The sequence below is a fragment of the Aspergillus chevalieri genome, chromosome 5 (assembly GCF_016861735.1).
Source record: "Aspergillus chevalieri M1 DNA, chromosome 5, nearly complete sequence".
NCBI lineage: Eukaryota > Fungi > Ascomycota > Eurotiomycetes > Eurotiales > Aspergillaceae > Aspergillus > Aspergillus chevalieri.
Genome location: NC_057366.1, coordinates 334,133 through 348,601, shown reverse-complemented (window position 1 = coordinate 348,601; position 14,469 = coordinate 334,133). Strand labels below are relative to the sequence as shown.

Genomic DNA, 14,469 nt, shown 5'->3' with positions numbered 1-14,469 from the left:
GCAATCATGTATATTGTGCCGCATCATAATAAAATAATGCTGTTTATTCGATTGGGCTCAGGTTCAGGTGGAATATGAATTGATGTAGTACTTGACATTATGTTAGTCAATATCGAATGGGTAGGTATGGGGTCTTACCGTGAGGCATGAATCCTCCCCGTTCCAACTCCCCGGTAAATAGACATACAGCACCAATGCCGTCTCGTTGATGAAACCTATTCCCATTAGCCACATATTCCCAACTCAACCAACTCAACCCATTCCCAGGTACACATACAAGCAACGACCTTCGGACTCAACCTCCCCACACTCAACACCCGCCCCCAATCCCTCCCATCAATCCGCACCCTCGCCCACCCCTCCTCCCCATTCCCCTCCTCACCCAACCTCCTCATCCGCTCACTAGGTAGTTCCTGCATCTCTGTCTGCGATAATTGCGCAGGGTCCAGCGCGGGGTTCACCAGATTCGTCCACACGCTGGATATCCGCAGCGAATCCGACGCGATACCTAACTTTAGAGAGCCGTGCATGTTTGCGGAGAGTTCGAGCTTGGGACTTGCAGTGCTGCTGCCGGGGGCTGTTGTTGTGGGGACTGCTGATGATGGCGGGGGTTGGGTTGAATTTGTTGTGGTTGTGATGGTGGAGGGTGTTTTGGTGTCGATGGTGGCTAGTTTCGTGAATCGCTCGGATATACTCTTCAGCTGCAGCAGACTGGGCAGAATAATATGGACATCTGGATCACGGCACGTTGGTTCATGGAGCCCTTCAACGGCCGATTCGTGCAGGACTTTCACGGGGACTTCTTGCGATATCACCGTCTCTCGTTCCCTCGGCCCCGTTCCCCTTCTATCCCCCTCATCCGTAAACAAACCCTCAAATTCCTCATCATTGCTAATGCCAATAGCATTAGACCCCGTCGTCCAACTCGAGGAAAGAATCGTCAGTGCGAGCAGCGGAACGCTGCCTTTCTTCGTAAGCCGTATCTGCGCGGAATTCGCACCATTCGCGGACCGTAGCGCGCGGTGGAGTGCCCCGATGGGCACTTCGAGATTTATTACGCCGGAATTGGATTCTAGTGTATATGTATTGGGTTCGAAGATTGCATCCTGCGCTTTTTATCAGCCTGGATCTGGGTTGTGTTTTTCGAAACTGTTTCTTCCTGGGAACTGGGGTTGAAAGATGACGAACGGAACGGGGGAAAAGCGTACGACTGGTAACTGGGCCCAGACCTGGGTTCCCTGGTCGGGGATTATGGTGAAGCGAACAATGGAGTCTTCGAGACGGAGCCAGCAGACTTTGCCGAGGGAGGTTAGGGAGGCTGTTAGTTCTGGGCGCTTGTTAGCTGGGCGTCTCTGATATGGGCTGAGGGGTGATTGTAGTGGGAGATCACTGGGGGTCAGACATGGTAGACTCACTGGTAAAGGTTTGGATGTTGGTTAATTGTGTTTTGAAGCGCATTTTTATTGTTTATTAGGAGTATTGGGTGTTCTATTATCTGGATAGCATCTGGTTGTCGACTTGTCGCGTTGAGCGCGCGTCATTTATCGATAAGTGGTGAAGAATTGATAAGATTTCCGGAACCAGAACTATGAGAAAAACGACATTCTATTCTTTCTATTTTCTATTCTTTATTTTGGTTTCTATAATGCATAACATGTGCCAACTACCAAGTAGCACCCTCAGCTGCCTCTGGCTGAGTCTCCCCTATAGTTAACGCCGCAATCAACGCCGCCCCAACCCCCGACCCATCCTCCGATACCTCAAAAGTTATCGGATCCTTAATATCATCCGGCCAATGATATCCCGCATCGCCTGCGCGACTCTCAGCCGAAACCGCGTGTAATAGTTAAACGTGGATCCGTCAACGCCCACCACGCCGGTCTTAATATCCCGTTTCTTACAGATCGCCGCGATCCCGCAGGCGTATAGACGGGCGGCGCGTGTCCCGACGATTTCCACGAGGAAGCGGGTGATTCGGCGTTCGGGGACTGTGGATTCGACGCCCAGGCGTTCTTTGAGGAGGCTGTAGACACCCTCGCGCAGGTGTGAGTTGTCTTCTTCTACGGAGGAGAGGAACGATGCTTCTAGGATGTGAGGCGTGTTGAGCTCCGAGGCGTCTTGGTCTCTGAAGAGGCCGTTGTTGTTGTGGAGTTCTAGGAGGACTCGACGGATGATTTCGCCGAGGTACCGGCCTGCTACCATCTTTTCGTACAGTTGCTGGCCCTGCCGCGGGGAACACGCGTCGATGTCCTTGTCGAAGCGCGTGCGCCGCAGGACCTTGCGGGAGTTGTCGAATGCGCCACATTCGGTGTTGATTACGACCCTGCTATCTGGGGGTAGTCCTGCGTGTTTGATCTTGGGGATTGCGCTGCATGCTTCCATGTAGGCTGAGTTGCAGCCTGTGCTGAAGATGCTGCCAATGCAAACCTGGGGGTCGCGGTATGCGGTTGCGATCAGGGTTCCTGTGGTGTCGTTGACTAGCGCTACGACTTCGACGGGTACTTGCTAGGATAATGAGTCTTGCAATTCGTGAGTGCGTGCAGACAAACAAACCTTTTTGTCCATTGACGCCGCCAGCTGCGCGACGATATCATTGCCCTCCGCCCCCGGGCAACTATAGTCCTTGGTCCATCGCTGGAGAATGCCCTCTTTGATGGACTTTTGCAAAACAGGATACGAAAAGGTAAACGCCAGCGGCAGCTTTTCCTCGGCCGAGCACTTGCTATGATGCTCCTTGATGAACATATGCACACATTCCGCGATGAAATCCCACAGTTCTACCACGGGCGCTGACCGCAAGTTCCCGGGCAGTTTGTATTTCCGCTGGGTGGATGCGAAATCGCCCTTTTGCGCGGACAAACTAACCTCGCAAACGCGGAGGTTTGTGCCGCCGAGGTCAAGGGTTAGGTATCTGCCTCGTTCATTGCCTGTTGGGAAGTCGGTTACCCAGGTGACATTCATGGGCTAGTTCGTTAGATGGATCCAAACAGATTTCCTTGTATGCAAACGGAGTGGAGTGGGTGGGGACTAACAATATCGCCGCCTTCTTGCGTCAGGCCTGTTGCCGGGAATTTGTTAGCAGGGTGCTACTTTGGTTTTATTGTCGGGCGAACCTCGTTCGAGTTCTTTGACAAAGTGGTCGGTAACGTGCTTCAGGTGATCCTTGTCGGTGCCAAATTCATCGCGGAGCTCACTGAGCTTGGGCAGCAGGTCTTCGGGGATCTCGGCTGGGAGACTTGGGGGGTATGGGAAGCGTTGAAAGGCTTGCATTGCGTATAGACCAGTAGTGGTATAGACCGGTAATGATATAGGCAAGTAGTACTATTCAGCTCATCTGTGAGTACTCCGTATAGATCTGGTGTATCTGGTGTATTCCGTATACTCCTGTCGATACCCGGGCTTGTCAACATGGCGTCATGTGGGAGCCAGTTCAGATCATAATGACCTGCATGGGATAACACTCCGTCTTCGTCTCATCTTCTTGCGCTGTCATCAAGTGTCCGTATCTTTCCGTCCGATCCGTGCCAGGCTGTACAATGAATGCATCGGGCTGCCGGGCAGCACAGAGTATGGGATAAGTATGACCTGTACAGAGCACCCTGTAGCAGCCACGCCTCACGCCATATTTAGCCAGGCGCGTCTCTCGTATGCCTCATCTGCTGTCTGTGTAGCTGTAATTGTACTCGTACTTGTACTGGTAACTGGTGTAGTCCTTACAGGGTATACTGACAGCCCTCACCGCCCACCAGCTCAGCGCATCCACGTCTACTGCAGCTGCAGCTCCATCTTTTAGTTCAAGCAATCAGAGTCGCTCACTTTTCAGCTCAGCTCCAGTCATTCTTTTTTACCTGCAGCATTTCTATTCTTTTTGCCTTCCTGCCCCTCTTTTTTCCTCTTCTTCTCTTTTCTGTTCTCTCCTTCGTTGCCTCGTCTTGCCTCGCGGCTCCAGGAGAGGACTCCTTTTCCGCTACTCTGTACAGTACTCTACAGTCTGTACGGACTCACTTCTTTCTTAATATCTGCTTCACTTTTATTTTCTCTCTTCTTATTCTCCTAATATTCTAATACCCGCCTCCTCGCTTCGGATCTCTGATCTCATATACTTCCGTTTTCAACTGTCTCTCCACTCCTTAACCGCATCTCTCCCTCTCAACGCCAACCTCTCTCCCTTGACCAGAATTCTCACGCGACACCGCGTCTCAGCATGCCCGTTCTTCTGCAGTACGATTCTATTCTCGCTACTGTCACTCCTGCTCGACCTCCATCTTTTCGATCCGATCCAATTGATCGATTTCTGTGATACCCAATACACCCATACACCGACCCCCGATCAAACACTCTCCTGAGCTCTTTTCGGGGAAAGAGCTCCCTTTTTCGCCATGGCGTTTAATTCTCCTAGCCTCGCGAATCCTCCTTTTCCTTTTCGTCCTCCTCATCCGACCAAACTCTCCTATGACGACTCGTCGCGTGCCTCTATCCGTCCGGTACCGGCTTATGAACTCGACCCTCTTCTCCGAACTCTCTCCCCTGAAGCCACTCTGCAAGCCCTCTCCTCTACCGATGCCGTTCCTAACAATGAGAAGGCCGCTCATGATATTCTCTCGCGGAGTATTTCGCAAGTCTCTCAGGCAGATCGCGCGCTGGGGATTCGCGCAGCGGTCGCCGCAAAGAACCTAACCCTGTGGTATATGGAAGTCCAGTCGTGGGAATGGCCAAAACGAGCCGATGCACATCAGGGTAAAGCGTTCATTCCTCCCTCACCGTCGAATGCCGCAGATTCAGGTGTAGAATATCTCGGAAGTCTTCCATCTGCCGTCGTCGAACAGCATGGAGCCCGTATCGAGGAGATTCGCGACGGGATGGATAACCTGAGAGTGGAGGAGTTGAAGGAACATGTCCTCAATGCCCACATTCCATCGCGGTCTCGGCCTTCGTCATCCAATAGCGCCATGTCCATCCCACCTCCCCTCAGTTATGTACAGCTCAGCGACTTCACCGCCGTTATCACCGCCACCATCCTACGCGCCCTGCCCACCCTGTCGCGTCTCAACACCTTGCTCTCTACCTGGGATGTCCGACTGTTAGTTCTCCGCCAGATTCCTGGTCTTATTCTCAGCTTGCGCCTCGCCCGGGAAGCATTAGACGACGCATTTCGCGCTCTCAAGTCGCACGATCCGCCCAGCGAACATGACGCCCTGTATTCCCGATCGAATTTCCATGCAAAACAAGCGGAGCTGGGCGCGGCCGTGGCTGCAGCGGGTCGGAGAATGGACAACGTTCTAGACGCCCTTGAAGGACGCGAAGATTCATTGCCCGAAAGCTGGATTGATGATCTCGAGACTATCGAGTCCGAATTCAGCACCTGGGTTGTGGAAGCTGAGAAGCGCTCAGCCGAAAATGAATGGTCGCGCGCCAATGCAGACAACCTCTGTCAACGATCCGACGATACACCCCGTGTTTCAGAACCGGTCGTCAATACATCCGATTCGGCGAGGCGCAACGCACGTTCCTTCCCCATGGAGACGATCGCTGAAGAAGAAACCACCTCCGCGGCGCCGTCTGTCAACGAAGCCCTAGATAAGCCGGAGCCTGTCCAGTCGCAAGCGGATCCCACACCTATCCCAGAAATTACAGAGCAACTTGCAACCCCGGTTGAACGTGACGCGACGCCTGTTCCTGAACCGGTTCGCGAGGATCCTACTCAGAATGGATCGCCCGCTCCTGATGCACAAGATACCATAGCCCGATCTCCTGAGGATGTGCAGCCAGATCGACCGCGAACGCCGATTGATACTCCACAGCTTTCTCCGAAATCGTCTCCCATCCGTGACGGACAATTTGATAAATCAATCCCTCCGTTCTCCCTCGAAGCACATCTACCTCGCGAACCCGAGCAGCCATCTATTCCAGACTCGCAAGCGAATGTTGTTAGCGATACAGCACAAGAGTCTACACCAGACAATCGGAATCATGCTGGAGAGCTTGTTTCAGTCGCGGACCAGATCGAACCTCCCAAGCATTCTGAGCCTGGCAAAACTGTTCCCGCATCACGCCCTGTCGCTGTCGAAGAAAAACCTGCGGCTACTTCAAGTTTGGTGGCTGCTGGCCCGGCCTCTACCCAGGAACAACCTTCTGCCGTCACGAAACATTCGCTGGAACCCTCACCATGCTCGCTGCCCGAAATGACGAAGGAAGCCACACTTCAGCCAAACGCCTCCGAAGAAGACGGTTCTCCGCCTCTTAAGCAACCTCTGGAAAGCCCGATAAAACTTGGCCGGCAAGCAGGTGACAAGAACGGCAAGACTCGCCAGCGTGTCACATCGGACGCTTCCATGGGTTCTCTCTCCTCTTTCCCGTCTCTCATGTCAAGCCCAGATTTCCAGGAACCGCATGCTGAGTCGTCGAATGCAACCCCTCTATTTTTCGATACTCCACCGCACTTCCAGGACATCTTCGGCAGGCCTGGCGCTGCGCCTTCTAGCAATGATCATACCCTGCGTGAAGACAGTTTACGTCGCTTCGACCAGAAAGTTTCGCCACGACCGCAGCATAACCGCGCAGTCAGTCTGCCGCTTCAGCGTTTCATCAACGAACGAATAGATATGAACTACGAGAACGGCGCCGGCATGGAGGACAGCCCTAGCATGGGTAGAAGACCATCTGTTGCCTCTCATCCGGAGCAGCAGGAGCCCACGAACCGGGACGGTGCGTCAACGCCTACCGCTCGTTTCCGACAACTCGCATACCGGTCGGAGATCCCTCGTGATACGAAGACGAGGCCTACGCCTTCCCGCTCAAAGACTGATGGCCCAGTCTCTGGGCCTCGGAATTCTCCTAGGAAGGTTCCCCTGAAGACCTCTGCCCAACGATCGCTGAACGCGCAGCCTTCCGCCCGTTTTGCTACTGCTCGTCTTAGCAGGGAGCTCAACACCAATGGGAGCCGTGAAAGCCTCGCAACCCGTGGGCGACCTGGGTCGAGACCCCAGTCCAGAGCACAGACTCCGGCAGATCTGGCTCCTCGAAAGACCAATTCTGGGTCATCCACTCCGTTGTCGAAAAAGAAAGACTATCTTGACGAGAAGATCAGCACCATCTTGGATACCCTTCCCGCTCGCATTCAGCTGTTATCTGAAGCGCAGGATGACGATGATACATTCTCTGTGACTTCTGCGGCGCCCGTGCCAATGAGGGGCAGATACCGGTCGTCGTCATCGGCATCGCTCTATGGCGCGCCTGCTCCATCTTTGACACTTACTCCTGCGCATACCCGTCGGAGACAGTCCTTTGCACGGGGACCGGAGGAAAGTTCTGTCAAGCTTTACCATTTGCACAAGAATGGAAAGTCGAAGCCCACGAAACTCTTTGTCCGCTCCGTGGGCGAAAGTGGTGAGCGCGTGATGGTACGAGTCGGAGGTGGATGGGCAGATCTCGGTGAATACCTGAGAGAATATGCCATCCATCATGGACGACGACATGTTACCGACACTCCTCGTGTTGAAGTTCAGGGCCTCACGTCTCATGAATCAACCCCAGGAAGTACCATGCTCACGCCAGCTCCGAGCAACGGCCGGAGAACGCCTTCGCGCCCTCGTTCCGTCATTAGCAACCGACCCTCCTCGTCGCTCGCTGTCCGTAAAACCCGGCGGGCGTCCAACGTGTCCGATGCGACGGATTTCCGAGCTGCCAGCTTTGGTGAGCCCACGAATCCCTCTCACTCACCAATCTCTACTCGACGACACTCCGTGTCTTCGAACAATTCAGTCGGCACGATCTCCTTTGCCAGTGAGGCCCACTACGGCTCATCCGCCCACTCACCCGCAACCACCATCGCCGCTGGCAGCTCCCGCTCAACCCCTCTGGGTCTTGCTGGACCCAAGCCACGATCTCGTCAGAAATCAATGAGCCCCGAGAGCGAAGCCTGGGTTGAAGACGTCTTGGGCCAGGCTCGCCGAAGCTCTTTGAGGCCTAAGGGCTTGCCCTCTGCAGACAGGGAGACGACACCTGATGTCCCGCCAGTCCCGGCTTTGCCAAAGGTTCGCAGTGTCAGCGACATGGGCTCTGCTGGTAATAGCAGACGAGTCATGCTCCGGGGACTTGGTAGTCGTCGGAATTCTAGGCAGGGATAACCTGTTTTGTTCTCTTTTTCCGAATTTTTGTATTTGATTTTGTTTGAATCTGTTTTATGCAACTGGACCGGCGTTTTCACGTTTTCATATAGGTGTTTCTGTCAAGTCCACGGCCGATAAAAGTATTTGATATGGCATGGCATGAATATGGCATGAGCGAGCACGGAAGCTGGTTTTTTTTTTTTTTCTCTTCTGATCGATTCCATTATCAACAGCATCTTACAGCATCAGTGAGCATTGCAGCATCGCATTGCATCAGCGTCAGCATTTTCTTTCTTCTATTCTTCGGGGCTTCCTTTTTTATACTTTTTGCATTGGGTTCTCAGACCCTTGGATGGCATTCTGGTTTTGTTGTTTTATTTTACTGTTCTGTTTTGATGTTTTGTTTGAATTTGATGGTTAGGTAGACAGATAGATACCCTCGATTTGGCTTGATTGCGGATTGCAATATACAATTTGTGTTATTATTCTCTTGCTCGAGGTTTCTTGTTTGTATGTCGCTGGGGTGACGTTGTAATGGCTACTTGGGCTCAAGGTTGATGTATCTGGAGCAGCGTAAGCTGTTGTGGACAACCACTCGCTACCACCATTGGAAGAAATGGGAATGTTACTGCATTGTACACTTAGTGACCTGTGACCTGACCTCGTTGGGTTAGTCTGTTGAATGTTGGGGAGAGAATGTTCATGGTTACTACTTATTAGTTGAGACGTAGTTGTAGATGAGATGGTGAATGAATGGCTCAAAGTGAGTTATTATCATGTGACGTCTTTGTTTGATCTATACAAAAGGCATCTACTCTGCACTTTTTACATCAGGCTACTTTTGTCAAACTCTCCAACCTCCATGCTATTCTCGAAATGTGATATTTTATAGATTGGCTATTGATATTGCCTATATAAGAAACATCGTCTCTGCCAGTCGAGGAACCCCTCGTCCACCCAGTTCCTAAGTCATTGTACATCGCTATATACCGGCAAACATTCTTACGGACTTTCCGAACGGAATACTTCACTTTGCCCGTGTTATCGATGAATTCTAACTGAGCGGCTTTGGACTGAGATTGTTACAAACCTTGAGAGACGACAGCCAAATGTCGATGGAAAAGCGGATTAGGATTTTTTTTTTGTATGCCTCAAATACCCAACCACTACGAGAAGCTAACAATGCAGTATAGCACACCGTGCTGGGATTCAACGTGCACCTCACGAGTTCGACCCGATACTCGCCGCATACTCACTGGCGTGGTTCATGGAACAGAGCCACACCGTTGTCAGCATCGTCGTTTCCTGCCTGCAGTCGAAGTACTTGGGAGGCCTTAACTTTTTCGGTTCTTAAATGCAACAGTGATGTCTTCGCAGGAGACAAACTACGGTAAGAGTTGAAAAGCCCCGATTCCCAGTAGATGCGAGATGTGGCGCAGAGCCTCCTGTTGCAACGTTCACCACAGACATTGCAGTCGGTTTTTCCTATTTGCTTCGACTTACTGCTCTAAAACCGAGCCAAACCGCGACCTGTGCCAACGATAAACCAGGCCGGATCGAGTAGATGGAGAGCAGGAACGTTCCTGAACCTGTCGGTCGACATCATTGAGTTGCAATTCACGGACTGATACTCACTTTGACAGGAGTCCCTGAGCTAGTTTCTGTATGTGATTGCCAAGCAATATTGGCATGCCACACCAACCGGTTCTATCCTACAAAACAAATCATAGTGTTTTGTCCACAGTGCGCTCAGATTGACCTAAACAGACAATGAATTTCAAAAAGACCAAAAGACTGGTAAAAAAATCTATTTGAGATTCCAGGTTATTCCAGGTCAAGATCAAGATGTTCGATAGAGGACACACAATATTGTCTGGCCTATCAATTGGGGCTCACAGGTATATCTTTTTATTTAGTTTTGGCTGCTCTTACAACAACTACGCAAGCATCAAGCCGGGAATAAAAGCTATATACCGTGCAAGTGAATTTCTACATGAAACGTTACCGAGTGAGCCACAGCTTCATAACCAATCAACGAGGGCTTTTGGCAATTAAAAAGCTACAATGACAGAAGACTACTTGTATCAGCTGTTCTTGCATCCCCCAGATGTCACAGAAGAACTCACGTACCAACATGCTATGTCAAATATGTTGTTTTATGACTCGCCAAGGAGGTACGATCCGGCCCTTGACAAAACATGGCTTATCCTCTCAACCACTGGAAGGGTACCAATACTGTCATCAGCTGGGACATATAATACCCATGGCAAGGGGAAAAAAGAGGACAGCGAAGATCCAGGTTTATCATCCGTCATACGCTTGTGTAGCTAGCGCGACCTGTTAAATTCTGCGCCCACTAATACGGAGCCTGACGTTCTGGTACTGCCGGACCGAAATGCTCTTTGGTTTGCGTGCTGTCGATACGTTCTAGCCCTAAGGCGCGTCAGACAAGCATGGCCGGATTTTTGTTGCCATAATTGACCATGCTAATCCCACCGAATGTCTGGAAACAGGCAGGCCACCTTGCCGGTCCTCGTGTGTCTGGTAATATTCGCTTTTCGACACAGGGACAGGTTTTACCACGATCCCCCCTCCTCACGGTACAACCTACTATTCACGAAGACTCGCTAGTCTTGCTACGACCATTCTGGTCCTGCAGTGAGCAAATCTGTGAATCTCCTGGGATTAGAGGCACAAAAGAACCCGGACGTGGCGAAATTGGGACGGGTACTTGACAGACGTGACCGATTCCCGCCTTGGTTATAGTGAGCAGACGCAGCCCATTCGCATTTCCACAATTCTATGTTGATATCTTAATTAAGATACCTGAAAAGGATTCCAGCCAGCACGCTACACAGGCAATGCGCGTTGCAGGTATGGCGTATTTTCGACCTACGATAATACGTACTTCCTGATGCGTACAAGCCAAGCCATTGGAACTTCGAGGCGTCGGCTCCGGTGTTGGCAACTACCTCCTCTGAAGGAGTGTATTTTTGCTTTGGGCTACTACGCCGGATATACACGCAAAAGACGTTCCCTCGGCTTAAGAAACGCAATTACCACCGTCGAATACTTTCCAATACCGACCGGATTAAGCAGTTCAACCTATTCCCAGCACTAAATGAAGGGTCTCCATCATAAGGACGACGTTATCCACATTTGGGACTTAAGGATTGCAAGACTACTTTGCTTGCTTGCAAGCAAAACGGCTTGCACCTAAGTAAACGCAGCAGGAAGTTGACCTATTCGCAACATGCGGACTTATGTGCGAAGAGAGAACGTCGCGGTAGTCTGGCATTTCGTCACACCGTATCATGATGAAAGGCATGAAATCATCGTGGGCGGAAGGTCAAATGTCTAGCATTTATCACTGAGACGAACAAAAGTACCCTGAACTAATCTGAGGTGCGCTACATGGGCTGGGGCCGGGTCGCTACAGAAACTCTCGTTTAGCAGGTGGATGTAGTCGCCTAGTTGAGACTTACACTCCAGCTTTCCAACGCAGCAAGCACAATCCGTGATTCTTGCCGAGGGTTTCATCGCATGTTGAACAGTCCGACGGAAAGAGAACCGAAGGTGTCATGGTGGTCTCTGCTGCATGAATTCTCTATTCAATACTCTCACCAGGACTTAAGGGACTTGTACAGAGCAACTTCGGCAGGAACCCGAACCATCTGCGAAGAAGAATCGATGCTCCGATCCTACTTGGTGAGTGAAGGATGGATTGATGCAGTACAGTATGGTGTTAACCACTCGCAAAAGTACCACGCCATATGGTGAATTCTAAGTTGAAGGCAGACGACAACCTCCGGCTTTGGGATATTGTCTCGAGAGATATTCGATAACATTCACCATCAAGTGGATGGCGAGCAGGTCACGGCAGATTACACCGCCGCCAAACGCGGTCATAAGTGTCATCTATAGAGGCCCATGTTGATATATGCTTACAGCAATGTTTTGATCATAAACGGAGTACGCGACCAGATACTGCTGGGGTTTTCAACACGGCATGTCAATGCAGAAAAGCACTTGCGCCAAAAGACTGCCCAGGAGATTACAACTAGAATGTGAGTACCTGTGAAATCGACGCCGAAAATGACCGCCAGTGAAGCCGTTTACGGCGTCATTTCCACACGGCGTTCAGACGGGCCTATCTGACCTGTAACCTGAACTATGTTAGTGCATTTGATCTGAAGATCGCGTCCAAATTTAGAGTCAGCCTCATGTCACCACATCAACAGCCAGGTTATCAACGCTTATACTACTTTGTACTGCCTTTGAACAATCAATCCAATCTCATCGTTCAGAATACCTCTGTTTTGGAATTTTATTTTTCGAATATGAGTACACTCTCTACCCACGATGAAGTAACCATTGCTGTTACTCTAAGCACTTCCTCCCCAACCTTCGTTCTATCTTCCGACTCGCCTTCTTTCGAGATCTTTGTCCACGCCCGTTTGGTCCGATCCACACGCCCAGGCCAATCAATCACCATGGCCATTGACGATACAGCATTCGAAGGGACCGATATTACCAAGGGATTCAACGCAGTAGCTATAGGCGCCTTTGGACCTGGTTTTATCTCCACCCACGACCCGGAGAGGGTCATTGGCTTTGGTGTTTTCAAGCCTCACTATTCTCAAGCAAACGTGCATAAGCCAAATCTGCGTGAGCGTGGGTTTCGTTTCCTCACGGTGCCTGGGTCGGGGGAAGAAGTGGCAGTGTCTCATAAGCTGTGTCTTGACCAGCTGTTTAAGTCATCTGGGTTGCAGCATCGCGGGGAGTTACTACCTGGGGAAATGTTCAAGCTTAGACTGAGCCCAGGCCGGTTGCAGCCCCAATGGTGGTGTTTGGGGGATTTGGAAGGCGATTTGAAGGGGAGGAATCTGCATGCGTGGGCAAAGGGGGGAAGTTATCTGAGTTATTATGAGGTACCACCAAGTAAGGAGGAGATCGAGGAGGGTGGCTATGTGTTGGGGGAAGATGCTGATAGGATTAAGATTGAAGATCATGCAGGGTGGATTGAAGTTGAAATGGGTTAGCTCTAATTGCATTAATCTCATGTGATTATCAAGGGTCAGGACGGTTCGGCCAGTTGAAGATTGCTGTGAAAATGTAGAGACTGCCAATACTTCGCTCATTGTACTTTGATCTGCTGATGCGACGCCATCTATCCTACTGCAGCTCCGTGGAAGCCACGCCACATCCACTGTTCAGAAGTCCTCGAGATACAAAGTGGAGAAGCTATAAAGGGTTTTCAAGGGCGTCTAAATGTCAGTGATTACTGCTAACTCGGAAATACAGGAGGGTATAATAGAAACAGAGAAACAGATCTCAGCAGCATATGAGGGGCTCATTTGTAGTCCCAGCTATCCTAATGCCAGTCTCCAGCTTCCAACAAAAGCTCTGTTATTTTCCTCTTTACTATTCTTCAGTGCGCCCTTCAGCTGTTGGCAATGTATTCTTGAATTCCGTACTCTGCAGCGATCCTTAGCACGAGCTTGTTTCCACGATTGGAAGCCGGGTCTGGGGAATCCAGTGGACAATTAGACTCCAATGGTGAAAGAGTTCTAGCAAAAAGAGAAGAAATTGAACCAACATGTAAGCTTCAATTCTTCTCCAGTAAAGAGTGGGGAGACAATTCACAGGATTGGCGTGAGATTTAGCATAACACCCTTCAGGAACATCACTGCTCCGAGTCTTAACACCCCTGAACTCTCTGACAATATGAATGCTTAATATGAAAAGCAGGGACACATCCAGTGGCTTAAGAAGATGAGAGGAATGAGGAGGCATATATAATGAAATAATCTTCTCCATGCAGAATCCGATAGATTCTGCAGTAGCATGGCTAACATGCCTAACTATCTAGAATCAATGATCTATATCTTCCAATAGCCATTGGAGCTGCATTTGGCTCAAAAACTCTTTAAAGCAATCCAGTCCCTAATTTATCTGTTGTCCAACCATTTTTGGTGATACTGAGAATAAACTTGCCTGACAGATCATAGTACCATAGAGATTGATGTTTGACTGTAGCAAAAAAATAATCTGAGGAGTGTGACGGCTCAACGCTTCAACAACAGCTTGGCGCCTCAAGCGGCTGATATCAGCGAACGCCGCTGTTCAAACAAGCACAAAAAGAAGTATTAATGCGGACGCACAACCCATAGACAAAACCCCTTTTCTTCCTGTAGATAGATTCCTCCTTCCTTTCCTTCCCCAGATTCGATATTCTCGTCGATGGCTACACTAGTTTAGATAGGAATATCAATTCATTATTGTCTACTGGTCCGAGCCCGTGACACCATGCTGTCATTTACCTATCCTCCACTGATTTCTGAACAGACAGAATCATCTT

At 50.3% G+C, this 14,469-nt stretch overlaps 5 protein-coding genes across 5 annotated transcripts; 2 read left to right on the top strand and 3 right to left on the bottom strand.

The window, feature by feature from the left end:
- Window positions 1-63: 63 nt before the first annotated feature.
- ACHE_50125S (checkpoint protein HUS1 family protein) lies at window positions 64-1,458 on the bottom strand (the record flags this gene model as incomplete). Its single annotated transcript, XM_043279806.1, has 5 exons — window positions 64-90; window positions 139-215; window positions 278-1,106; window positions 1,209-1,327; window positions 1,416-1,458. 5 exons carry the CDS (start codon window positions 1,456-1,458, stop codon window positions 64-66), a joined length of 1,095 nt encoding a protein of 364 aa, XP_043137449.1.
- Window positions 1,459-1,767: 309 nt separating this feature from the next.
- On the bottom strand, window positions 1,768-2,745 carry ACHE_50124S (uncharacterized protein; the record flags this gene model as incomplete). The annotated part of the gene is made up of 2 exons (XM_043279805.1): window positions 1,768-2,505; window positions 2,554-2,745. 2 exons carry the CDS (start codon window positions 2,743-2,745, stop codon window positions 1,768-1,770), a joined length of 930 nt encoding a protein of 309 aa, XP_043137448.1.
- A 158-nt stretch (window positions 2,746-2,903) lies between these two features.
- Window positions 2,904-3,270, bottom strand: ACHE_50123S (uncharacterized protein; the record flags this gene model as incomplete). The annotated part of the gene is made up of 3 exons (XM_043279804.1): window positions 2,904-2,927; window positions 3,033-3,058; window positions 3,114-3,270. The coding sequence occupies 3 exons, from the start codon at window positions 3,268-3,270 to the stop codon at window positions 2,904-2,906; spliced, it is 207 nt and encodes a 68-aa protein (XP_043137447.1).
- Window positions 3,271-4,379: 1,109 nt separating this feature from the next.
- On the top strand, window positions 4,380-8,126 carry ACHE_50122A (GAS2 domain protein; the record flags this gene model as incomplete). Its single annotated transcript, XM_043279803.1, has 1 exon — window positions 4,380-8,126. One exon carries the CDS (start codon window positions 4,380-4,382, stop codon window positions 8,124-8,126), a length of 3,747 nt encoding a protein of 1,248 aa, XP_043137446.1.
- A 4,475-nt stretch (window positions 8,127-12,601) lies between these two features.
- Window positions 12,602-13,150, top strand: ACHE_50121A (uncharacterized protein; the record flags this gene model as incomplete). Its single annotated transcript, XM_043279802.1, has 1 exon — window positions 12,602-13,150. One exon carries the CDS (start codon window positions 12,602-12,604, stop codon window positions 13,148-13,150), a length of 549 nt encoding a protein of 182 aa, XP_043137445.1.
- Between the last annotated feature and the right edge of the window lie 1,319 nt (window positions 13,151-14,469).